General features: G+C 42.6%; 1 protein-coding gene across 1 annotated transcript in view; it reads right to left on the bottom strand.

The window, feature by feature from the left end:
* Positions 1 to 20,278, bottom strand: part of slc22a23b (solute carrier family 22 member 23b) — a 42,855-nt gene that overhangs the window by 3,258 nt on the left and 19,319 nt on the right. The window contains exons 4-9 of the mRNA XM_077594723.1: positions 10,721 to 10,907; positions 10,094 to 10,221; positions 2,974 to 3,076; positions 1,812 to 2,038; positions 1,336 to 1,368; positions 1,111 to 1,234 (exon numbers count right to left, since the gene is read on the bottom strand). Coding sequence (XP_077450849.1) covers positions 1,111 to 1,234; positions 1,336 to 1,368; positions 1,812 to 2,038; positions 2,974 to 3,076; positions 10,094 to 10,221; positions 10,721 to 10,907 — 802 coding nt within the window. The remainder of the gene's footprint in view (positions 1 to 1,110; positions 1,235 to 1,335; positions 1,369 to 1,811; positions 2,039 to 2,973; positions 3,077 to 10,093; positions 10,222 to 10,720; positions 10,908 to 20,278) is intronic.

Here is a 20,278-nt window from a genome sequence, read left to right as displayed (position 1 = left end):
CTGAACCATGCAAAGAGGGTTAAACAAAAATCCTAGCACAAATGATTTTGGGAGAGTGGCATCTCATTCCTTGCTCTGGTCACAGGACACGCGAAAGGGCAAATTGGGAAATTGGCCTTTTGATAACTAATTTCCCTCACTGAATGTTAGCTCAATAAAACATGACTCATTAGATTTGCAAGTCCTCTCTCCCCAAGGCTTCAAAATTTTAGATTTGCACGGGAATGATAGCTAAACACCCCTTTGGCCGTTACTGTGGTTAACATACTGTACGTAGATGGATGTTTTCCCAGTGTTTTAGCAAAGTGTTTTGGTAACCTGTACTCGGCCCTGCGACCGAGTGGTTAGCGTGTTGGCCTCACAGTTGTGGGGTCGAGGGTTAGATTCCCAGGTGAGTCCAGGATAGTCCAGCTGAAAACTCTAAATTGCCCCTAGGTATGCATGTGAGCGTGAATGGTTGTCTGTCTCCTTGTCCCCTGCGATTGGGTGGCCTTGCCTAGTGCCCGTAGTTAGGTTGGATAGGCACACCCCGCAACACTTGCGAGGATAAGCGGTTCAGAAAATGAATGGATGAATGAATTAATTTACTTCAAAAGTTCAATCCGAAGTTTTATTTGCATATTACATTTACTGCACCAAATGTAGGCGGCCCGGCGGCTTGAGTGGTTAGCACGTCAGCCTCACAGCTTTGGGGTCCTGGGTTCAAATCCAGGTCAGTCCACCTGTGTGGAGTTTGTAAGTTCTCCCCAGTCCTGCGAAGGTTTTCTCCGGGTACTCCGGTTTCCTCCCACATTCCAAAATCATGCATGGTAGGCTGATTGATCACTCTATAAATTGCCCCTAGGTATGAGTGTGAGCGTGAATGGTTGTCCGTCTCCTCGTGCCCTGCTATTGGCTGGCCCCCGCATCTGGTCCGAAGTCAGCTGGGATAGGCTCCAGCACCCCTGCAACCCTACTGAAGAAAAAGCGGGCCCGAAAATGAAATGTACATTTTATATTCAAAATTATAATCCAGTGAAAAAACAATGACACTATTTTAATGCAATGAAACATTAAGTACTAAGGAGCCTCCTACAGATTGCTATTATTCACATAACAATTGAGACTTACCTGATGACTGTTGGTGTAATTTCGGCACAAAAGAAGATGCTGAGCGTACTGACAGCATGAGAAGAGAACATGCCAATGATGGAAAAGGCCACAGAGAATTTCCTTTTTAGGCTATCTCGCAAAACTGCCGAAAAAGGTGATGAAAAACAGGTAAGAAAAAAAGACATTTATCATTTTTCTAATCTGACAAAGTAAAAAAGTCTAAGTAACATACAGGAGCTGTACCTATATCATGACGAAGACTGTACTTTCCAATCACTGGATTCATCAGGGGTTGGTGTGTGGAGGAGGGCAGAAGTGGAAATCATGACATTGAGGACAATGCCACACATCACAGGCACAATTAGATTCCAACATTACACATTAAAATGCTTTAAAATAATCTATTGAAAAGATTCAAAAAGATTGAATACATTTTTTTTTCTATAAATTAGTAATTTTATAAAACCACCTATCCAATGTGTTTTCCATATCTCACTCCTCTAACACCTGTGAATCAAACAATCAGGATTGTTATCAGGTTTCTGGGCATCTTGGTGATGAGACGATCATTTGATTCAGGTGTGGTAGAAAAATGTGGTAGGGAAATATGGAAATCCAACTGGATAGGGGCCTTCCAGGACTGGAGTTGGTGACGCCCTCGTGTAAGGACAGGAAAAAAGCATGTAATTTGCCAATAAGTAACCTGTGTGATTACTTACAATTAAGCAAGCCCAGCTGCAGTAGTGATGCAAGGGCCGTGATGATCATGAAGGTAAGAAGCCCTCCACGTCGACCCATGAGTCCCACCATGGGGCACAGTGTCATGCATGTTGCCACGGCGATGCCGGCCATAGTGTAGTAGTCTGTGTGGCACAAAGCAGTGGGTTGGGCCTCCGGATCCATCATACTACGAGCGAAGCAGTGGTGTATTCCATAGCCTGTCAATCTGCAAACATATATACATACACACAAAGTTTATTGTCAATAATTTAGCCCCTATGTTTTGCCCTTATATTTATTCAGAAATAAAGTATTTTAACACCAGTTACACTGTGCACACTGCATCTTTCTTGATCTATTGCACGATTAATTTAGATTCATTTACGCCCTAATGGCGTGCTAAGTAGTCATGTTTATTCCCCGCCTTCAGCATATCTAGCAACTTCACTTTTTCGGTCACTCACATCATGTTTAGACTTTTTCTAGGGTTCATGGATGCCTTAGACTTAGATGCTGCAGGACAGGTAGGTAGGAGGTATTTTCAAGGGCGATTCGAAATCCAAACAAAGCTGGAAGTCTTCCTCCCTGAGGTGATATGTGTGTTGCAAAATCCAATTCGAACAAAGCAGGAAAAGGCAAGACGTCGTCTTCCTCCACGAGGTGATGTGGGCGATGCGAAATTAAATCCGAAAAAAAAGGAAAAGGCAAGAGGTCTTCTTTCTCGGCCTTTTATGTTATTTGGCACGTCATTCTTCTACGGTGAAATTTCGCTTCTTCACCGCTGAGTTGAGTGGCGATAGCCTGACTTCCGCCATTTTTCTATCCCGTTTTCCACTTGCAAGTTTCAGTGTGAATTATGAAATTTTATGATTTTTTTTTTATTTGGATACTTAATATAAAATACCGCGATAGACAGCCACAAATATTGAAACCGGGAAGTGGTGAAGGACAACTGTTGTCATATGATTGATATCTTCTAGTGTGGTCCAATGTCACATTATTCATAGCAGATGCAACGGTCCACTTGTTTAGCCCACGTGGGGAACAGAAAAATGATGACGTTTGTCAGTCAGAACTATTCCATGGCATGCTGCACTTAACTGCAATGCTGCTGAATGGGAATATATGATGGGTTATAGGAGAGATCATGAACAGACTTACGAGTTGACACACAGCACAACAATGTTTTTCCACAAGTTCCTGGTGGTCATCATTTTCACAATACAGGTTCTGTGGGGATTTTTGTGTAGTTCCTGCTCCAGCTCTATGTAAAATACAAAAATAAAGCTCTGTGAGACACTGCCACGATTCATGTACTCAAAATTATTTTACCTCGGTAACGCTTTCACATGATGCTTAATAAAAACAGCTACAATTGAAAAGTAAGAGTTCATTTACACACAGATAAGCAGCACCAAAAACTATTCATGGCTCAATATGTTGTTCCACGATACGTAAAAAATTGTGGCAAAAAACAATGAATGGCAAGACGACCATTCTGCATGTTCTCCATAGATTTTACATAGTGGGACTAGTCGTGCCTATATATATATATATATATATATATATATATATATATATATATATATATATATATATATATACATATATATATATATATATATATATATATATATACATATATATATATATATATATATATATATATATATATATATGTATATATATATATATATATATATATATATATATATATGTATATATATATATATATATATATATATATATATATATATATATATATCAGTGGTGGGCCGTCAGGGCCTTCAAGGCCTTCTCTGCTGGCCTAAGAAATATCTGAATCATATTATATTTTGTCGATCAATACTTATTATTCCAAATGGTCTGTTAGCTTCCTTTCATTGCTTTTCCCCCTGGTTGCACTGCTTCCAGATGTGTGTTTTCATATTGAAGCATTTAACCAATCACATTTCAGCCGTTATTTGTTGCCAGATCAGATCTGTCAAAGCCTTCACAATCAGTTCTGCGGGCTCTGCTGCATTAAACTAGACTGTTGCTTTTAACCAATCAGATTTCGAGTTGGCAACCCCACAATGCTTTTTCATACGCATTAGCATTTTGCTGGCTGGGATACGTCATTGCTTTCACCAACTACGATTGGCTAGTGGGCGGGCCAAAGCAGTACCCGATGCAGCCAGCGATCGCAAACTCCACCCACAATGGCCGACAGAAGCAAAAACAAATGGATTCTGTTGCAGATTTGTTCACAAAGCTATTTTCCAGACAGACTTTTCCAGAAAAAAATTGACATCATTAAGAAAGGGCGGTCAACTCCGAAGCTAGCAAGTCTGTTACAGCCGGGAAAATGGTGTGTGCGGCACTTTCAGTGCGCTAACTTAGCTGCACAAGCAAATAATATATTGTTGTGTTGATTTAAAGCCATTTTCAAAACGGACTATGCCGGAAATATGACAGGACAGGCTCGACTTTCATCATTAGCTTCGATGGCGATAGGAAAAAAAGAAGAAAGAAAGGAGGATGAATATTGGGTACAGTTAAAAAGAATTTTTGGTGAGTATAATATGGCTATATTCCTAAATAATATTTCAATTGTGGGCCTGGTTCTGATATCTGAAAAGCTCCAGTATTTGTATTTAAGATCCAGTGTTTGTATTTAATCACTAAATGCTGCTAGGATGTGGATTTTACCCCAGTTTAATTTTTGCAGTTTCGCCATTGACGTCCATCGCTGTCTTTTCCCGAGGAAATCACCCCCCTGGCCTGGTTGTAATGTCTCAAAAGCTCCAGTATTTGTATTCAATCAATAAATGCTGCTAGGAAGTGGATTTTACCTAATTTTAGTGCATTTTTTTGTCATTTCACGTATGGACATATCGACGTTCATCGCTGTCTTTTTACCGGGGAAATGATACTCCGGGCCCGGTTCTGATGTCTAAAAAGCTCCAGTATTTGTATTTAATCAATAAATGCTGTTTTTGGCTGGATTTTACCCCATTTTCGGGCAATGTTTGCCCGTACGCCATTGACGTTCATCGCTGTCTTTTCCCGGGAAAATCGCCCCCCTGGCCTGGTTTTAATGTCTGAAAAGCTCCAGTATTTGTATTTAATCATGAAATGCTGCTAGGAAGTGGATTTTACCCAATTTTTGTGCATTGATTTATTGATTATTTTTTATGTGTCGCAGCTCTAGCTGCAGTAGAAGTTTTATAGCCATAAAATAGTTTTTGAGGGTTGGATTGATACGTTTAAGGCGCTACGAGAAAATGCACCGACCGCCACTGGTTGATAGCATAACCAAAATAAAAAAAGGGAGCATTTAGCCGGGTGGACACGTATGTAACAGATACTCTTGAAATATATATATATATATATATATATATATATATATATATATATATATATATATATATATATATATATATATATATATATATACTGGACTCTCATTTAATCGCTCTCGTTTTATCTCATATTATGAAAATAAAAGCATTCAGTTCATTTTTGTTTCATCATTGTTTCAGGAGTATCTGTTACATACGTGTCCACCCGGCTAAATGCTCCCTTTATTAATTATTGCAATTCCCCTTATCAAGCAATTAAAAACTCTAAAAATCCAACGCGATACATATTTTCACACACACACACACGTATAGGGCAACCGTAAGTCTAAAATGTATGTAGCCCTACAAAGTGGATGGGTCTTGTCGCCATCTGGCGGACAATACGAGTATTACACCTACCAATATAACCGCCACGGAGGGAACTATTTCAGCAGAGCAGGGCACATTTTCACAAGAATTTTTGGCCAATATCTTTATTAATAAACCATTTCCTAATATTATTTTCTAATTTTTGTGTTTCCTCACATCTTTCATACAAAATTGGGACAGATAGATCTAAGCGTTTAGTGGGTAGTTGTGTGAGGACCAACGAATTAGAGAATTTACATATAAAGTAGCCGGGGCCCGGTGGGGCGTGTGGTTAGCGCGTCGGCCTCACAGCTCTGGGGTCCTGGGTTCAAGCCCAGGTGGGTCCACCTGTGTGGGTTTCCTCTGGGTACTCTGGTTTTCTCCCATATTCCAAAAACATGCAAGGCAAGCTGATTGGACACTTTAAATTGACCTGAGGTACGAGTGTGAGTGTGAATGGTTGTCTTTCTCCTTGTGCTCTGCGATATGGCTGGGCACTGATTCAGGGTGTCCCCCACCTTTGGCTTGGAGTCAGCTGGGATAGGCTCCAGCACCCCCTGCAACCCTAATGAAGATGAAGCGGTTCAGAAAATGAGATGAGTTGAGAGATATAAACCACACCTCTTCTTACGAAATTTTCAAGTTACTACGTAAAAGTTCTGGAACCAATTAATTTCGTAAGTAGAGGTATGACTGTATACGGTATATATATTCATTCATTCAACTTCTCGCGAGTGTGCAGGAGCCTATCCCAGATAACTATGAGCAGCAGGCAGGGTATATCCTGAACTTGTTCCCCACAATTGCAGGGCACATACAGGGGTGGCTAGGTCCGGTAATAGAGAGCCCTTATCCAGTCTGTTTGTCATATCTCCCTCCTCTACCACACCTGAATCAAATGATTGGATTGGATTGGATAACTTTATTCATCCCGTATTCGGGAAATTTCGTTGTCACAGTAGCAAGAGGGTGAGGATGCAGGAATAGGAAAGGCATTTTAGACATAAATAGATAGGTAATAAGTAAGTTAATAAATAAATACGTGAATAAATATATAAATAAATAAGCGTGTTGCTTAGCACATATATACATACATACACATAAATGTACATGCATGCATACGGTAGGTCTTAACGGTACTCGGATGATTCGCCTAAAGACGTTTCGCCGACGGACGTTTGACAGACGGACAGGTCGCCGAATGGACGTTCCACCGAACGGTCATTCGGCCGAACGGCCGTTCGGCCGAATGGCGGTTCGGCCGAACGGATGTTTCGCTGAAACGGGATTCGCGCGCTCGCCCCGCCCCCGGATCGTGTGTGTACAATTTTTGCAACCTCGGCCCGCGGGCCATATACGGCCCGTTAGGATTTTTAATCCGGCCCGCCGAGTAGGTAAATCATATCCCTACGGTCATCGGAGGGGTTTCTCCCCAGGAACAGTGCTTCGTGGGCGGATTTTAATGACACATGCTGAGTTTCATTATCGAGCTCCATATATTTCCCGAGTTTGAGCACTTTAAAAATCGGCGGGGGTTCCCCCCGGGCCTAGCCGAGAATAGTGCGCCGTGAGCGGACTGGGTTGGACGACGCCCCGCTGAATTTCTGCAGCTCCAGAAAATTTTCAAATTTGAGCCCAACACACATTGGAGGGGTTTTTCACCGAGCACAGTGCTCTGTGGGCGGACAGGGGTGACACATGCCCCGCTGGAATCCTGAGCACCATAATTTTTTTCTAAGCGTGAGCAACACACACATCGGCGGCGTTTTTTCCCAAGCGTAACCAAGGATAGTGACACATGAGCGGATTGGGTTGGCTGATGCCCCGCTGAAATCCCGAGCTCCATAAATTTTTCAAAGTATGAGCAACACACACATCAACGGTGTGTTTCCCCAGTGCCTATCCGACATTTGATGTCGCAAATACAAATACTAGTATTTGTATTTAATCATTAAACGCTGTTTTCGGCTGGATTTAACCAAATTTGAGAGCATTTTGAGCCGTTTGGCGAATGGCTCTGTTCTTAAAATGGCCGAGAAGCGACAACGTCGAGCTCCGTTGCCTCACAACGCGCATCGGACATCTAGTCTGTATACACGAAGAATATGTGAATTTCCTTTGTCTTCTTTTAAATAAAATACTAGTATAAAATACAATAATAGTACGTATTGTATATACAAATACTAGTATTTGTATTTAATCATTAAACGCTGTTTTAAGATGGATTTTGAAAATTTTCTGGAGCTGCAGAAATTCAGCGGGGCGTCGTCCAACCCAGTCCGCTTACGGCGCACTATTCTCGGATAGGCTCGGGGGGAACCCCCGCCGATTTTTAAAGTGCTCAAACTCGGGAAATATATGGAGCTCGATAATGAAACTCAGCATGTGTCATTAAAATCCGCCCACGAAGCACTGTTCCCGGGGAGAAACCCCTCCGATGACCGTAGGGATATTATTAAAAATCCTAACGGGCCGTATATGGCCCGCGGGCCGAGGTTGCAAAACTTGTACACACACGATCCGGGGGCGGGGCGAGCGCGCGAATCCCGTTTTAGCGAAACCTCCGTTCGGCCGAATGACCGTTCGGTGGAACGTCCATTCGGCGACCTGTCCGTCTGTCGAACGTCCGTCGGCGAAACGTCTTTAGGCGAATCATCCGGCCACTGGTCTTAACACAGCCATTTTTTTGTTAAAGAGCCTGACAGCTGATGGGAGGAAGGATCTGCGGAAGCGCTCATTCCTGCAATGAGGGTGCCGCAGTCTATTGCTAAAGGAGCTTTGGAGGGACTCCACAGACTCATGCAGGGGGTGGGAGATGCTGTCCATGATGGACATCATCCTGGTCAGCATTCTCCGCTCTCCCACTTCCTCCACAGAGTCCAGAGGACAGCCCAGAACAGAGCTGGCCCCCCTGACCAGCTTATTCAGCCTGTTCCTGTCCCTCTCCGTGCTCCCGCATCCCCAACAGAGCACTGCATAAAACACTGTAGATGCCACCACAGTGTCGTAGAAAGTCCTCAGCAGTGTCCAGCCCACTCCAAAGGACCGTAGACTCCTCAGTAGGTAGAGGCGGCTCTGGCCCCTTTTGTACAGGGCATCTATGTTTGTGGACCAGTGTTTGTTGTTGAGGTGAACACCCAGGTACTTAAAATTCTCCACGATTTCAATGTCTGTACCCTGAATGTTCACCTGAGTGGTCTGTTGAGGATTCCTCCGAAAATCGATGACCATGATGAACTCATCAGCAAGCCAGAAGCTTGATACCGATCCAGATTATTTGATTTAGGTGTGTTGGTGGAGGGAGATATGGAAAAAAGACCAGATAGGGGCTCTCGCGGACCGGACTTGGCCACCCCTGGTATAGACAAATAACCTGTTATCTTACAATTGCAATTGGGACTTGGGAGGAAACAGAAAAAAGAAAAAAAACTTGCAGACATGGAAAGAACAAAACATGCAAACTCCACTAAGTGTGTCCGCAGCCGGGTATAGAACCATTGATCTCGTAACTTTAAGAAAGACATGCAACTCATACACACTTCAGTTGTGTATTTCGATTATTGTTGAATATTCTTATGCTGACAGACATCTGCTCCACACATACCTAGATGTTGGCGAAAATTATTTGTTTAAAAATTTATATATTTATATGTAATAAATTGGTGAAATAAAAACATTAATAGGTCAATCTAAATATATTTGTCCTTTGTGGACATGAAATATATTACAAAGCTGTTTCACCATAAAATATTGTCATGTGAAAACAAGATAAATGTAAATCGATTAGAACTACTGATGTCATCCTATAGCCTCGTGGTGTAGAGGTTCATTCGCCTGACTTCAGTGCGGGCAGGCTCAGGCTTGATTTTCGCTGGTGGCGGTATGATTGTGAGTGGGGATGGTTCCTTTGTCTCTCTGGGTACACAGTCGATTGATCGCCGGTCTTTTGGTCGCCGATCTTTTGGCCGCCGGTCTTTTGGTCGCCCGGAAGGTAAGTGATAATTACCATTTAAATCGTTGCTCAAATTCCCTAAATACAAACTGTGAATTACTATTTAGTCATACTTAATGCCCTAGTAATTATTAGGCTAAAGAAAAGCTCCAGATTTCCCGGACTTTTATTGATTTTGTTGGAGAACTTGTTAAGACCCTGACTGACGTAGCTTCTTAAAGGGACAACGCATGTACATACAAACTCTTATACACTCACACGTCGGCTCAGTGAAACTGCTCATGGCCATTGTTGGCTTTTATTGATGCGTAGACCGTGTTGTTTTACCTTGTTTTGTCGCCGGTCTTTTGGTCGTCGGTCTTTTGGTCGTCGGTCTTTTGGTCGCCGGTCTTTTGGTCGCCGGTCTTTTGGTCGCCCGTTGTCGAGGTCGGGGCGACCAAAAACCGCGACCAAAAGACCGGCGACCAAAAGACGGCGACCAAAAGACCGGCGACCAATCGACCGCACACGGTCTCTCTGTGTGCCCTACGTATGACTGGCAACCAGTCTAGGTTGTTGTCTGCTTTTGGCCTGAAGTCAGCTGGGTGCGTAAGATGGAAGATGAATCAATGTCATCCTTATATGAAATATTTTTCACCTGAGAGAACTCCACTAGGTTCACTTGCCAAGTTAACCTGGTTCTTCCTCGCAATGCGCAGCATCATAGCTTTTGAGCGCTGGTAGTGCTGGGTGGTCAACAGCCATCGTAATGATTCAGGAAAAATCCTGAAAAAAAGATGTGAAGTTAGGATAACACATGGAAATATCAAGAATATCTATGGTAACAATGTGTTTGCAACATAAAACATTCCCATATATCGATCAGGGGTGCCAAACTCCCATCCTCAACGGCCAGTCTGTTACTCATGTACTCCTGTTTTACATATCTCCCTCCTCTACCACACTTGAATCAAATGATCAACTCATCAGCAAGCTGTCCAGAAGCTTGATAACAATCCTGATTATTTGATTCAGGTGTGTTGGCGGAGGGAGACATGGAAAACAAAATGGAAAGGAGCCCTCGAGGACTGGAGTTGGGCATCCCTGGTATAGATAATATGTGTGTATGTGTGTATGTGTGTGTATGTGTGTATGTGTGTGTGTGTGTGTGGGGGGGGGGTGTTTGGAGATATATATATATATATATATATATATATATATATATATATATATATATATATATATATATATATATATATTATATCATAACGTTTTGCTAACTCACCACATGTAGGGCAACATCAACACAAAAGGGCTTATTATAACTATCTGCAGGACCTGCCAGTCATCTTGGTGTGGCCAATTGCGGCACAAAGCAGCCAAACCAGGCATCAGTAGCTGACCTCCGACCATAAGGAAACTGGCTACCATGGTCATGGAAAATCGCCAAGCAGGCAAGCACAGCTCAACCCCTGAAATGAAAATTGTAGAAGAAGCTAGCAAAAAATAAAAAATAAAAACTATCTTTGAGTTAATTTTATATGTGTGCGTGTATGTGTGTGCGCGTGCGTGCGTGTGCCTGTGTGCTTGTGTTAGTGTATACTGTAACTACCATCATCACTTCAAACTACCATAAACAAATAATAAAATTTAAAAATAACGAATTTTGAGGGTGGCTCAGTGGACAAGTGGTTGATGTGTCGGTCTCACAGTTCTGAGATCATGGGATCAATCCCAGGTTCAGTCGGATGTTTTTGTATTCTCCCCGGGCTTGCGTGTGTTTTCTTCAGGTACTTCGGCTTCCTCCCACATCCCAAAAACATGCTTGGTAGGCTGGTTGAACATTTTAGTTACAAGTGTGAGCGTGAATGGCTGAAATCAAAATTGTAGAAGAAGCTAGCAAAAAATAAAAAATAAAAACTATCTTTGAGTTAATTTTATATGTGTGCGTGTATGTGTGTGCGCGTGCGTGCGTGTGCCTGTGTGCTTGTGTTAGTGTATACTGTAACTACCATCATCACTTCAAACTACCATAAACAAATAATACAATTTAAAAATAACGAATTTTGAGGGTGGCTCAGTGGACAAGTGGTTGATGTGTCGGTCTCACAGTTCTGAGATCATGGGATCAATCCCAGGTTCAGTCGGATGTTTTTGTATTCTCCCCGGGCTTGCGTGTGTTTTCTTCAGGTACTTCGACTTCCTCCCACATCCCAAAAACATGCTTGGTAGGCTGGTTGAACATTTTAGTTACAAGTGTGAGCGTGAATGGTTGTCCGTCTCCTTGCTCCCTGCGATTGGCTGAGCACCAATTCAGAGTGTCCCCCGCCTAGTGCCCATAGTGGGCTGGGATAGGCTCCAGCACGCCCCGCGACCCTTGTGAGGTTAAGGGGTACAGAAAATAAAGAATGAATAATAATAATAATATGATTGTTTTCAGTGCTTCCCTTATTTGACCTATTGGCCGGGTGGCCCGGTGGCGCGAGTGGTTAGCGTGTCGCCCTCACAGCTCTGGGGTCCTGGGTTCAAATCCAGGTCATGTCCATCTGTGTGGAGTTTGCGTGTTCTCCCGGGCCTGCATGGGTTTCCTCCAGGTACTCCGGTTTCCTCCCACATTCCAAAAACACGCATGGTAGGCTGATTGGACACTCTAAAATTGCCCCTACTTATGGATGTGAGTGTGCATGGTTGTCCGTCTCCTTAAGACCTGCGATCGGCTGGCCACCGATTCAGGGTGTCGCCCGCCTCTGGGCCGGAGACAGCTGGGATTGGCTCCAGCACCCCCGCAACCCTAATGAGGATAAAACGGTTCAGAAAATGAGATGAGATGATAGACCTATTGGCCTCGGGCGGTAGAGGAACAGGAAGAATCTATTCAGGCACCGCTGCAGGGGGGGCATGGAGAGGAGACCCAGGGAAACAACGGCCTTCAAGGATGTCAGTACACATGAAGGTCACATTGGGCCGCAACCGAACAATCAGAAAACTGGCGAGATAACTAATGTGTCTCCATGGGGAGTTTCTTTACAGTGGATACTCGGGATGCCCCACTTTTGCACCAAAGTTTGACTTTGAGTCGCCTGATTTTAAGAATTACATTACATTATACATTATCTATGATCCTTATAAAGCGCGATTTATGGGTGTGTGAGTTTGTGTGTATGTTAAGATTCTCTGGCCATCTTTGTCCAAACCGTGCAACGTAGAGTTTATTTTTTTATGGTGGCCAGAAACAGCTATCGGATCCTAATAGACGAGTGATTGAATTTTTTAACCTTCTCCAAGTGTGTAAACCCAACTTTTATTTGTTACAGCTGCAAACAGAGTTGATGTATGAATTGTTGTTTTTACATGATGTGCCCTAAACGCAACCGGGTGACTGGTTGGTCCACCAGCGAGTTTCTAGGTGCTCCTGGAACACTTTTTTTCCTTTCGTGACGGGAGTTTTAAAACATCCACGCATTCATAAATCACGCTTGATCTATTCTCTAGTTCTTATAAAGCGTGATTTATGGATGGATGTGTGTGTGTGTGCACCTGGAAACTCGCTGGCGGAAATTCTTCCCAAAATGACGTGGAAAAGAGTCTTGGGTCCGCGCGTCCAGCACCATCTTGTCTTGCCGAGTCTTTCCATCACGACAGGGAAAAAAAGTGTTTCGAGGAGCAGGAATAGATAAAGCGTGATTTATGGATGGGTGAATGTTTTATGTTAACATTCTCACGCTACTTTTCTCCAAACCCTGCATCATACAGAGTTGACATTATGGTGGCCAGACTCCCCAATGGGATCATTTTGACAAGGTCAGTTGGAGATGTGTTTCTGAGTGGCTCAAGCAGTGTGTTGACGTCCTCACGTCATGCCAGCTTCACGGCCGTATCTACGGCATTAATCCCTCATAATAATGGCTATTTTTTATTCCTAGTGGTTGCCACTGGCTTAGTGTCCTTGGAAAAGGATATCGTTGCCGTTTTCCGAATGTTCGCTTCTTCTTGGTATAACGCACGGTAGATTCATTTATGCTGCAATGGCGTGCTTTAGCATATGTAGCAACAGAACTTTTTCAGTCACTGTCATCATGTTTATTTTTTTCTTGCCTTAGATGGCCCAGGAGGCATTTTCAACAGCAACTCAAAATCCAAACAAAGCTGGAATAGGCTCGGCGTACTCTCTCCACAGGTGATGTGTGCGATGGGAAATTCACTCGCAACAAAAAGATGTCGTCCTCCTCGCCCTTTTATATAAAATATATTAAACGGGGCCCTACTTCCGCCATTTTATCCCGTCTTCCGCTTACGAGTTTCAGCGTGAATTTTGACATTTTTATGAACTTATTATAAAAAAGAAGCGATGTACAGAAGCCGCGAAGTGGTGAAGTATGACAATATCTAGAAATGTTTCTAGAACATTCTACCTATGGATCATTTTGTTAGTTGTTATCTCAACTCTTAAATTGCCATAGCAAGTGATTATATGTCACCGCCACTGACAGCGAGAGACGTCCAATCCATTTTGACTGTGAGGGCTAGCAGCGATCGTTCAATCAATGCAGCAAAAGAGTTAATACGTGTGCGTCTGCGTGTGATGACAAGTAGGCTTTTGTGTTGTGGTAATGACGACATGGCCTATGTCCGATTATTATTAATACCTAAAAATGTAAACAAACACAATTAATAACCTTGATCTTTTACCCAATTTTGGATCCTCTGAAACGACCCAATGGGGCCCGATTTCCGATGCAACACAATCCGATTTCTGATCAGGGACCTCCCTAGTCGATACGAATGACTGTCAACAAGGAAATGAAAAGTACCTACCACCAAACTAAAAAAAGACACACTGTAACAACTCACTTTGGAGGATTCTACTGCTGCTATTTTGACCGAAATATTGTACACACAATAAATCCACACACACGCACACATAATGTCATAAATCTTTTGTTCTAGCTGAGTAACAGAATGGTCTTGTGCTAATTATGGCACCGCCCACCCCCAACCCTGTAAGCTTGTCCTGATATCGCCTCACTATCCAGCCTCTTCTTACCACTGAAGTGTCTCTCTCACCAAAGACCCCATCCTCCGTGAAGGCTACTTGCCCATCCTCCCTTCTTTTCTTCATCTATTCATTCACCAGTCACTTCCACACTTTGCAACTGAAACAAAACAGCTGATGGCACAAAAAGGAGAATCAAAATGGCCAGAACCATAAAAAATGTTGATGAAAAACTGCTGGCTGTCATAGCACACACAGAGATCTTAAATTGGTAATTTATCACTCAATGATTTTGCTAGGAACATGACAATAGGTTTTATGATACATCAACTATCCTATCTGGGCTGAGGAGCGGTAAACATTTAATAAACTAATTCATATTACCATCAGTATTTACCAGGATATGACTTTGAACTGATGCATTAAATTAGAAGACAAGCAAAGCAACTTGAAAATATTTTTTACGTAAATACATAAATATTTCCACCAATAGAAGGCACTGCAACAGTCAGTGAGAACAAACGTAACATCCTGGCGTCTTCTCTTGCCATGCTGGCCACATTGTGTGACAGGGCTTCGGTTCCCAACACAGTAGAAGGGCGACTGATCGCATCGCCGGCAGCGGCCTGCGATTACCTCGCAACCAATTCAGGGTGTCTCCACCCTACTGCCCACAGTTGGCTGCGATAACCTCCAGCACCGCAACCCTTGTGAGGATAACCAGCACAGAAAAATAATGAACAGATAAAACAATACTTACAGCGTTGAAAGAAAAAGAGCAAATGACAAATGTCCCAGCTAACTACGGGCACTAGGCAGGGGACACCCTGAGGTGTAGTTAAACGGTAGCCAGCCAATCGCAGGCCTTTTAATCAGGTGTATAAAAAATAAACTCCTATATTGATGGCACGCATAATCCGGTGCCTTACGGTCCGAAACATTAAATAATCAGCCGAGAGGACAGAATATCTCGAAATTTTGCAAAAACAATCGTTAATTAATCCTTTTTGATTTTCATAATCAAGGGAAATCACTAACTTGTGAGTTTGCATATAAAGATGAAGACCCATTTACTGATTTTGTACCCATTTAATTATTCAATGTGTTTATGAAATAAAAAAAGGAAGGGAATGTGGAATGATTACCATTCAATTTTAGCGCAGCTTGTTGCTATTTGAAGTACAGACGCTCCCCTACCTACGAACGAGTTAGGTTCCGAGCGATTGTTCATAAGTTGAATTTGTTTGTAAGTTGATTCAGTGCTATATTTTGTATTATAATTTATGTTTAAGGCCTATATAAGTATATTGAAGCTTTATATAAGTGCATTTGTATGTTTAAGGCTTGTATAAGTAAAACGCATTGGTTTGTACTGAAAAAAACATTTAATAAAATGGAGAGAATATGTACAGTACTGTATATAGAGAGCGAGAGATTTATGTATTAGAAACTGGCCGAAAGAAGCGATCTAACCACGATTGCACAGTTTTCTTCTTTTTTTCATCATAAATGATGCGGTAGCACTGTATGGCATCATTCAATTGATTTGCAAACTTTGTGCAACGTTCAATATTTGGGTCCTGCTGCTCGATCTTTCTGTTCATAAATGGTACTGACGGTCGAACGATTCAAGTTGTATGCCTGTGAAACGCTCACCACTCTCACGCTCATCAAGCTTCGTTATTATTGCCACTCGTTTCAAATGAAATGCCTTGCCTCTTCCTTGCAACTCCCTCAATAGAAGCCTTTCACTTTTTACCAACCATATTCAATAATGGATGCACGAGATATTTAATGATACAAATGAAAAAGGTTCTTTGCGCACTGGAGATACGTTCACGCACTTCCGCATTGCAACGAAGAAGGTAGATACTGGGTGAGCTGAGCCCTCACAGCGCCAGGCGTATTAGCGGCGGAAAGAAGCACTACTCGGAAAAAAATACAAAATCGAACTTACGAACATTTTGCGACATAAACGCAATTTGCAGACATGTTCGTATGTACCGTTGTTCGTAAGTCGTATGTTCGTAAGTAGGGGAGCGTCTGTACCAGCCTGAATATTGCCAGTGCATTGATTGAGTGACTGATTCCACATTGAACTCTAAATGTTCTCTGGATTCTCAATGAAAAAATAATATAACTTTATTGGCTGAATCAAAGTTAAGTTATTCAAGTGTAATTCATTTTATTTTTAGGAATTTTGGTCACTAGGTCACCTTCGGAACTTGTTTCCCAAATTAAAAAAAGATTTTGTTCTGCCTTTCCATACTAGCGCGCATTCTGAATGTATCACTGATAGAAAGAGAAAAGGATGGCGTTAGATTTATTCCAAAATTCCATGTACGTAATACCGTGTACTATGCCTTACTGATGTCTCATTTGTATCGTGCACATGCACAATACTCACACTGCAGTACATGCAATACTTTTATTATTATCTGTCTGTCAAGTCCTTATGGCTGCCTTGCCTTACATACACGAGTGGTTGAGGCTTTACATGAGTGATCGACCAATATCGATATTTGGCAATTTGACGTATACCCTTTTCGGCCCTTTTTCAATTCGACCGTCCGATATGAAGAAAACAATTTAAAACTGGGTAATTTCAGCTCAGATGCAGGTGCAGCTCTCTCTTGTCTCTCCTGCCTGCTCTCTCATGTTTTAACATATTTAGCACAGCTGCTCGTTAAGTCGAAGGCTTTGATGTTTTTGACTGCTATGCTTCATTTCAGCGCCACCTTATACACACCAGCACCAATGTAAATTTAACCACCCAACACTCTGTTGCCTTGCCACTATACAGATAAAGTTGAATTGTAAATCCAACAACATACATCAACATAAGTTGTAACCCTCTTAATAAATATAGGGGTAGAATAGACCGTTTTGACTTTGTCATGTCTTTAATATATCAACATATATAGTAAATTCATTTATTCATTTTTGGAACCGCTTATCCTCACAAGGGTCCTGGAGGTGCTGGAGCCTATCCAAGCTAACTATGGGCACTAGGTGGGGGACACCCTGATTTGGTGGCCAGATATTCACGCTCGCACTCATACCTAGGGGCAATTTAGATTGTTCAGCCAGCCTACCATGCATGTTTTGGGGATATGGGAGAAAACCTGAGTACTCAGAGAAAACCCACAGAAGGCCACAGAGAACATGCAAACATAGTAAGAACTGACCTGGGATCGAACCCTCAACCCCGGAACTGTGAGGTTTATCGCTGGCCACTCGGCCGCCAGGGCAGTGCAACTTCAGGGCTTGCATTTTTACACAATTTTTTACACTTCTACTGCAAATGAATATCGGTTATCGGTCTAATCTAAATACTAATAATCTAATCCTAATATCAGTCCTGAAAAACCCATATCGGTCGATCACTACTTTACATTGATTCAAACGTGTGTCGCATTTATAAGCTTCAATTCAGCGCCCGAGAGCTGCCTCAGTTGCCCCCCTCCTAACTCGGTGACAAGTACACTCACCAACGTCTTCCCAAAAAGAGCTATTCAAGTCTGGTGAAAAATGAACAATTTTTAATATCACAATATACATGGCAACATCAGCCACCCGATGGTGCAGTGGTTCTTCCGCCAGAGTTTGATGCGGGCTGTCTGGGTTTGATTGCCACTCGGTGGCAGTGTGAGTGGTTGTCTGTCTCTCTGTGCCCTACGACTGACTGGTGACCAGTCTAGGGTGTAGTCTGTCTTTCGCCCAAAGACAGTTGGGTTAGGGTCCAGCAACCCCCACAACCCTTTCGAGGATGGGCAGTATGGAAGATGAATGAACATGGCAATATATCACATCCCACCCAAAAATCAAATATCAGTGTTTTCAAATATCATTCAGCCCCACCACGTACCTAGAAATCATTTTCCAAGTGCACAAGTACGTGTTCTGTGTACACAATGATGTGCTTTATGGATACAAAAGCATAGATGCGCGACAAAACACGGCCGATCTGGACACAGCATAACATGAAATGAAACACAAGCGCAAGTGAAGTGCATATCACATGGAAGGGAAAACATGGTTGTACATGAATGAGAAGAGTGACACAAGTACAGTGATACCTTGAGATACGAGCTTAATACCTTACTGGACTCAGCTCGTATGTCGATTTACTCGTATCTCAAATCAACGTTTCCCATAGAAATGGAACTAAAAACAAATTAACTTGTTCTAACCCTCTGAAAAAACACAAAAAAACAGTATATTGGAATTTTTTTTTTTTTTTATTTGTTCTAATTTGCCGTGTATTTACAGAGTAACAAATAACTAGTGGTTATGATGTTTAAAAGTAACAAAATTAGATGGATTTCACGCAGGGGGAGAGAGAGAGACGTTTTGTACGGCAACATGCACGTAACATAACATAAACAAATTTGAATGAACTTGGATTACGATACAGACAGTCAAAAATAAGTTTAATCTAAATTTACACAGAATTTACTCGCATATAAGCCGCTTTTGTCGGACAAAAAATTATGACTGTAAACGAGGGTACGGCTTATATGCGCATAAAAACACGCCAAAAAACTTCAAATTGACGGTGCCGCGACACAATGACGTCACTTCAAGATGGCGCCTTTGCGTCGGCATGTGACGTCACAAATTCAGCCAATACTTTCATTTATTTCAAAACTGAGAAAAGATAAACAGATAAAACGCTAAACAAAATTTGTTTTGATGTCTATGAATGAGATTCAAGAAAAGAAACGTACGTATCTTGCATAAAACGTGAAATAACTCACGTTCCCGTCACTGCTCGCTCGGGGCACATCCATCTTACGTGGGTCCCGGGTTCACATCAAGATAGATTTATTTTTTCTTCCAAATTGAATAATTTGATATTTTGCATTTACAAACACAGGCATATTAACTACCTTATGATACTGACCCTAATAATGTGCTTTTGATTCATACAGTATATCAGAAATACCACTTGTGATTATTTTTCTTAAGATTTTCCCTTGAAAGTAAGATATTTGTACCCCCTACTAAAACCATGAATATGGTGGTGAAAATTGGGAATCAGGGGGCGGCTTATACGCAAGAAATTGTAAAATAAAAACATTACGGCAATTTTCAGGGTGCAGCTTATACCCGCGGGCGGCTTACGTGCGAGTAAATACGGTTAATTCTAATTTTGCTTTACATTTTTATACCTTTCCTTTTTCCCGGGTTAGCTCTATTTGCCCCGCCTCCACCCTGACTTTCAGCTGCAGTTATTAAAAGGAACCTATCGAGGGTTGTGTCAGGTCCCGGACCAGATTGGTGGCTGGTTGTGCCTGCCACCAAATCACAGGCCCAGCCCCAAAAGTGGCAGCCGTAACTCAGTGGCCCAGGCCCAAAGGGAGAAAGGAGCTATAACGCTTTTGGGGTTTTGCAAATTTCTATAGGCGTTTTATCAGGAACTATAGCCGCGTCGCCGCCCCCCTCACAGCACTCACATCCACGAAACTCCCGTTCCGTTGGTCAGACACAGCGGAAGCAGCGTTCATTGATTTGAAGTTTACCTCTGCTCCCGTCCTCACCCACCCAGACCCTGAATTGCAGTTCCAGGTGGAGGTCGACGCCTCGTAGGTGGGGGTCGGCGCTGTCCTCTCCCAGCGAAAACAGGCGGATGGGAAGTTGCACCCCTGCGCCTTCTTTTCCCGTAGGCTGTCTCCAGCAGAACGCAACTACAGCATTGGGGACCGGAAACTGCTCACGGTGAAGATGGCCCTGGAGGAATGGCGGCACCACCTGGAAGGGGCTAGTCAGCCTTTCACGGTTCTAACGGACCACAAGAACCTTGAATACCTCAAGTTGGCCCGGAGGCTGAACCCTCGCCAGGCCAGG

This window comes from Stigmatopora argus, chromosome 24 (assembly GCF_051989625.1).
Source record: "Stigmatopora argus isolate UIUO_Sarg chromosome 24, RoL_Sarg_1.0, whole genome shotgun sequence".
NCBI classification, from domain to species: domain Eukaryota; kingdom Metazoa; phylum Chordata; class Actinopteri; order Syngnathiformes; family Syngnathidae; genus Stigmatopora; species Stigmatopora argus.
The sequence above is the reverse complement of the archived record's forward strand: the minus strand, read 5'-3'. Positions and strand labels throughout refer to the sequence as shown.